This window comes from Haliotis cracherodii, unplaced genomic scaffold (assembly GCF_022045235.1).
Source record: "Haliotis cracherodii isolate W230 unplaced genomic scaffold, xgHalCrac1.p SCAF_10, whole genome shotgun sequence".
Taxonomy (NCBI): Eukaryota; Metazoa; Mollusca; class Gastropoda; order Lepetellida; family Haliotidae; genus Haliotis; species Haliotis cracherodii.
The window spans coordinates 10,054,563-10,061,774 of record NW_027266265.1 but is presented as its reverse complement, the minus strand read 5'-3'; the positions used below and the strand labels follow the sequence as shown (position 1 = coordinate 10,061,774).

At 36.0% G+C, this 7,212-nt stretch overlaps 1 protein-coding gene across 1 annotated transcript in view; it reads right to left on the bottom strand.

The window, feature by feature from the left end:
* Positions 1-3,557: 3,557 nt before the first annotated feature.
* Positions 3,558-7,212, bottom strand: part of LOC139454044 (synaptic vesicle membrane protein VAT-1 homolog-like) — a 30,706-nt gene continuing 27,051 nt past the window's right edge. The window contains exon 10 of the mRNA XM_071235531.1: positions 3,558-6,477. Within this exon, the coding sequence (XP_071091632.1) occupies position 6,477 (1 nt within the window). The 3' untranslated portion in view covers positions 3,558-6,476. The remainder of the gene's footprint in view (positions 6,478-7,212) is intronic.

Here is a 7,212-nt window from a genome sequence, read left to right as displayed (position 1 = left end):
TGTCATTGAATCCCAATTGTGTAGATCGATGCTCACATCAGTCACTGGATTGTCTGGTCCAGACTCAATTATTTACAGATCACCATCATGTAGCTGGAATATTGCTGAGTTCCGAGTTAAACAACAAACAAAACATAAGCACAACAGAGAGTCATTAATGGAGAAGATAAGCCTGGGAGTCATGTAGTTTGAAAAGATGAGTTTTCAGAACAGGCAAGAGATAGTGACTACTTGACGCAAGACCCGTGAAGATCTGTGGTAGAATAGGTCTTCAGCAACCCAAACTTGCCATAAGAGTTGACTATGTTTTGTCGTAAGAGGCGACTACCGGGATCGGGTGGTCAGGCTCGCTGACCTTGATGCATGTCATCGTATCCCAACTGCGGGGATCGATGCTCATGATGTCAATCACTGGATTGTCTGGTCCAGACTCGATTATTTACAGACCGCCATATATAGCTGGAATATTGCTGAGTGCGACAATAAACAACAAATAACGCAAACAGGGGCAGTGTTCCAAAGAGTTGCTGTGTTCGATCGCCTTAAGACTCTCAGCCCATTCCACACACAAACTTAGAGCTAAGTCAATGATAAAGATTTGGGGTATAGATCAACTTGGCGCTAAGATTGCTTTGTGGAACAGGGTCCTTACCTAAATACAGAACCAAACTGTTTCCCTCACACTCTCTGTTTCAAACCAGGGGGATAAAAATTACAAACTCAGATGTGGCATAAATCCTTTTAATGTATAGCTACTACTAAATATATATTCAGTTTTGCATTTTCAACATCAACAATATTGCACATGGGACATGTACCATTTGACATTAAACAGGAATATCCATAGTTCAACAGGTGTAAGAGGGCATTTCAATCCTGGACTAAACAATAGATTAACTATATATATCACAATTTATGCAATAAAGAACATTAAAATATGACCTTAGTCTAGGACTATCACAGAGGAAGGCTTATACTCCTGTCCAGGAAACATATAAAGAAAGATTTATTGGTAAGTTACATATTTTAGTTCAATTTAAATCTTACAGTTCAGATTAAGATTGATCAGCTCACAGCATACTGCATATAGCAAAATCAACCTGTCAAAAAATATCTCTGTAATTTAATGTCAAAGTCAGATGAACTTTTCAACAATATGTTTAAAAATAAGTGACTGAAATTTTGGTTTCATAATTTGAATAACTTTTGTTTGACTTTGAATGTATGAAACAGACGACATGTCATTGCCTTCAATATTGTCTCCAAATTATACACTACTGCTACTCCGGACTTGATTTTCTCCCTTGAGAATTATTGGTGTAAATACTTTGTCAAGGCAAGGAAATTACTGAATTAATTCACATTTGCCAGCTATTCAGTTATACTTCCGAGTCAATTATTCCCTTCCTCCCATCCTCGGGAGAACTGGGTTTTCAGAATTATCCTGGATTAGGGAAAACCAGAGTCCAATACAGACTTCAAGGGTCTGCCTTAGTTCTAGACAGGAGAAAAAGCTTCAAAGAACAGCGGCATAACCACATAGCTGCCAAAACCTTACAAGCATGGACAGGAAAGGATGTGTTTGGACAGGATCATTACGACACAGGAGACAGTTACACGGGTTGTTTATCCGTCCCATATCAGTATCTGGATTAATCCAGTAACATCCAGCAATCCTTTACCTTTGGGAAGAGTCTAGTGCAGTGTAGGTATGTGTCAAAGGACACCAGTAGGCATCTCTTCCTTATCTGGACTAACAGTAGGTCATGTTTTTGATTGATGCCACTGATGTTTTCGATTATGATCTGCAACAAAATATATATTCTTCATGCTTAAATGTTCAGTATACCAGCGAGTGTTCAGTGATTCGGAAACTGGGGAACATTCAGGGATTCTGATGGGTCATCAGCGATAAGTAAACACATCCTGCATGATCTAGAGTTTTTTTGTCTATGTAGAAAACAAACTTTTCACAAACTATATGTTCAGTGAGTGACTTGTTTATTAACAGGCTATGCAGCACCAATCTGCAGTACGGCATTTATCTAAGTCTGCAACCAATGAGAGAACAAATTCCCAAACTGGAATATGACAGTTCCCTATTCATGTTGTAATAGTTTCAACTTATGATTTTGTAGAGGTAACTGGTAACGGGATCAGTTAAGGGGATCCATCATCCTTTACGGGCTAATTTTTACATTTGCATTCAACATGTTGAATGCAATATCAAAAATTGTCCTAATTTAATAAAATAAGAACCTTAACAAAAATTACCAATATTGAACAAAATTATCTATTTTTGCAATATGCAGATTAACCTGCAGAGGGCACATAGTATGGAATACTAGATACTGCAGATTTACTGACTGACATTTGAAAACTAAAGACGGAGAATGGAATAAACTATATTTTCTTCCTTGGTGTTCAGATTGGATAGATAATTTTTTGATTTGTTACAATCTAGCAGATGGTCATATAATTACAGAAATGAATGAAATACTACCTATGCCTATATGAATCTATTTTCATGCAGAATGTGTAATAGAGAAAAAACTGTAAGACATAATGAGAGGTTGAATAAACGCTAAGAGTGAGCTTAAACTACAAGAAATAGTGTCAACATTCAAACAAACACCAAAGAACCAACCCTTTCCACACAACCACAGAACAGGTCTTCATATCAACACAACTCGAGTGAACATCCCATATATTTCTTTAATCCTCACAAGTGGAGCTATTGATCACAATTCAACAACAATTATTATGGACAAAAATACTATATCTGAACTCTAGAACTATTGAGAAAGTGATATATATATGTATATCTCTAGATCACATTCAAGGGAACTAATGATCACATTGTGTGTACATCCATATTCATTCAATTCATCATTTAATTTTATGTCATAATATCAATTATTTGCTCGTCTGCAGATGTTTACTTAAACAATTAATTAATCCACCTTTTCCAATGAATGTTTGATAATTAAAGAATAAAAAATATATAGAAAAATATTAAAGCAAAATAAATTTTCTAGAACTTCATTCGATTATTATCACAAAACATTTTGAAATCTTTTGGCAGTACATTCATTATTTGCCATTTTATGTCATTGTAAACATATAGAAACAAGTGCATGTGAAATGTATTAAATCTTTAGCACCTTCACATAATAAATGGAACAAAATATTTCTGTCTGTTCTAAAAATAAATTATCATTGGTCCCAAAAGAACATTGAAACGAGTAAAATTTTGGAAACATTATGCGCTGTACCTGAGTTTATACTATTACAATATTCAACCTGATAACCATCCGATTACAAATATAGTAAGGGTTATACTGTACATCTATACCGAGACGGATCAAACTTGGAAATCCTTGATAACGGATGTAATGTGAGACTGGGCATATTCTTATTGGAATTTTGTCCTTTTAATTCATTTAAATGCTTTGTTAACTTTTTGGTCGAATACGGTATCTCCGTTAACACCCCATATCAATTCTGTCAGTGCGTCAAACTATCAACACTTGCAAATAAAACACATGCACAATTGACATTGGTAAACACGGTATTTTGATTACTGACATACAGAAGTGCTACATCTTGGAACATCATCTCATCAGTGAGACTTTACACAGAAAATAGGCAACATTTGGATCACAGCTTCTGATTTCAACATCAATGCCCTCTAAATCCTGTTCAAGTTTTGACAATGTTCGACTTCATTTGTTACCATAGAGCACAACCACTTTGTGAGCAAACTGACAAGTTTCAACAATGGTGAGATGACCCACTGATGCACATGGACACAGCTGTCATACACAGAACAAGATACATATGGGACAAGGAACAGTCACTATAATACACTCATTTACATAAGTTGAAAAGCAGCAAAAGCTCAACTCTAGATAAGCCAGAATATATAAAGCTTAAGAAATAATACAAACATAAAAATGATACAAAAAATACATGTCTTCAAGATTTAAAATCAATAAACCAGAAAGAACCATCCTTTTGATACAAACATCAGATCTCAGCGTGAAACAATAACATATTTGACATAAGTTCAACAAAACAGCCAGTGGTTGAGTGTATAAGCGTTCACATCTATGTTTGGTGGGTGACTTCTTAACTGAAAATTCTAACTGTTCAATTATTAAAGGATGTGGTTCTTACTAATGAAGGTTAAATATCTTCTGAAGAAAAATCACAAAATGACGCACTTAAATTATTTGAGGATTCCTCCCATTAAGACACATCAAGCAGCGATTATTATCTTTGATATGTAAGGGTCTTATAACATTGAATATGGTGGTTAATGTAATACATTCAGTATTGCACTACCAAGTATTGTTTAAGGTTTGCTGTACTTGCCAGAGACAGACATATTATGCTAAAGATGCCGTAAAGGCCTGTCAAAGCTTCAAATATTCATTATTTCATTTAAGATAATACTTAAATTCTTACAAATCATTCCAAAATATTTAACTAAATCAAAAATTAATTTCTTCTTCCTGCAGTTTTATATTTTGATAACATGAATACACCCTCAGTAACATTATACACAAGTGTCTGAATCACTTATGGGGGCAAAATACTAATAGAAGCATGAGATATGGTCTCAGTAATTCCACTGTCAATCTGCCTCCTTAGATAATTTCAGTGTTATACACTAAAACCATATAAGCGCGTATATTTGACGACTACCGATCCTAAACAGACTGGCCGTTGGTCAAATAGGTCATGTACACAGAAGAACTGGCATCGCAGACACAGATGAGGAATGTATTCCATCACATACAATTGCGCTCACTTTGCAAATTGCATAATAAGATTTTTCATGATTAAAAAACCCCATCCTACTCTAGTGTAAGTCTTGGATATCCTTCAGGAAACAGCGCTTCATCTCTAACACACTAGTTCGACATGATTCAAAAACTGGGAAAGATAAACTACGTTCTGAATCGTACCTACAATGATTGCCTCATATTCACAAAATAGTTCAACATACACATTGCATTAATGGCTTCTATTTGGTCCTTATATTTGATGGCTTATTCTTCCAAAATCATTCAAGACAATGTCGATAGATTAAAACGGGTCAGAATTGTTGCCATGGTAACCAGGTTAGAAATACATCATAAAATACCCACTCTGATGATCTTCCATTCTATATGAGATAAAATGTTATTAATTATGATTTAAATATAGAAACAGGAGTATTATTTTGTGAATACAGGCCAGTACTTAAACACAGCAGTAGCACCTGATGGCATTGTTGCATCTAGAAGCAGGGTCACTATAGGTGGTTAGTATGTGAGGTCGGACGTGTTGTACATTCTAGAAATGGACCAAGGACGGGTCATCTTGCTCATAAAACACATAATACAGGTCTCTCACTGAAATGTTCAGGCCATTTTCTTAAAATAAATATTCAGCCAGTATAAGCATCTTTTAAAATATCTTTCAGACATAATCCTCTACAATGATCAACATGGGAGGTTGGCCTCAAGAATGGAGTTTTTCCGGTAAGAGTTTATGTGCTCTGAAGGTGCTTAAGGCAAAACCAGAAATAAAAACTGTTTTACAAGTCATCAAATGGGTCTGTTACCATGAACAAAGGAATAAATTAGCACACGCCAGTATATTTACGTTCATGATTTATAAGTCCATGGATTATATGGTTTTAATAGTCTGGCTATTGACAGCAAGTGTAACAGAAATGTCAAGGGGGTGAAGACCATAACAGGATAAATGTAACATGTTAAAGTTATGCCTAGATTTTGAATAAGCTGACATTTTAAATTAGCAAATACACTGTTATTTACACCTTGTGATGTATTATCTTGTACTTAGCAACTTTCATACAGGGCTTGAAATTAGTCTTGAAAGTCAACCAACCCGCATGGACAAAACACATCCCTAAAAGTTCCAAATTTACTTTGTTTCAGGTCACCTGTCACTGTTTAGCTTTCAGAGAGACATACTCTTGCTAAGAGGCTAGTACTAATTTCTTTCCCTGCTATGCATAATTTAAACATCCAAATGTTCATGTTTCTAACCAATATACAGAATGCACTTGTCATTTCATTAGAATTTAAGACAAAAATCTTTTAAACTTTAGCATAAAACATTGTGTAATCTCAACATCGTTAACAAAACCGAATCCTTTAAACAATACATACTAAAGGTTGCACGAAGTGAGTGCCATGCAATATGCTACAGGTTTGGTCATCTCAGATAGTGGATAGGTAATAGTGACTAAAAGTGGTATGCACCGTATATCACAGTCATTTAATCCATCAGCATTGTGAAAGGACCTTGATACCAGTTAAACGTGTTTGAGTTGATGACGTAGTGTGGAGCTGCTTAGCTGTACACGGCGTTCCTACGTAGCTATACAAATGCGGCCTGCTTGAACGAGGGAGGCTCCAAGGGATGTGGCTGACATCGAAATAGGGGAAGGACATTGATCTGCAAGATAAACAAACATGCAGTGCCCCCTACATAAAGACAAAGGCTAGTTTGATCTTACAAAAGTACAGTCAGGTCCCACACATGTTGCTGCCTCTGACAAAAGCTGTATCACGGCTGTACAGTTGTGAGATGGGTTTTACGCAGCTTTGAACAGTATTTCAGTTATATCACTGCTTGTGAGATTTAGGTGGTAGGAAAGTAATGTTTACCACTTGGGTAAGCCCCACATACACAGGTATGGTACAGACCATACAAGAAAAATAATCAGGGCGATCTCAATCATAAGTTTCTGGACTGCCCAAGGGACACAACCAGTGTTCGAAATGCTTTTAAAACCCAACAAGACAGTCAGCCGGTGACCCATAAGTGTTGCCTGCCCATCTTCAAAGTTTCTTGCCCACATTCAGACATAATAAATATTGAAAAATCGCAAAACATAAGAGACAAATTACATCTTGCTGTTACACCAACCAGCACAACAACATATGGCGACAGAACCTTCCGAAAAGCAGGTGCAACTCTATGGAATGCACTGCCCATTGATGTCAGGGGATCTGAAGATGTCAACACCTTTAAATCAAAACTCAAGACCATCCTCTTCAAAAGAGCATACGACTGAGCGCTCTTTAGCAGGCAGTATGTCTGGATAGGTAGCGCTATATAAATGCTTAATTTGAATTGAATTGAATCTTGATTCAGTTGAAATAATTCAAACAATCACTTGAGAATCTA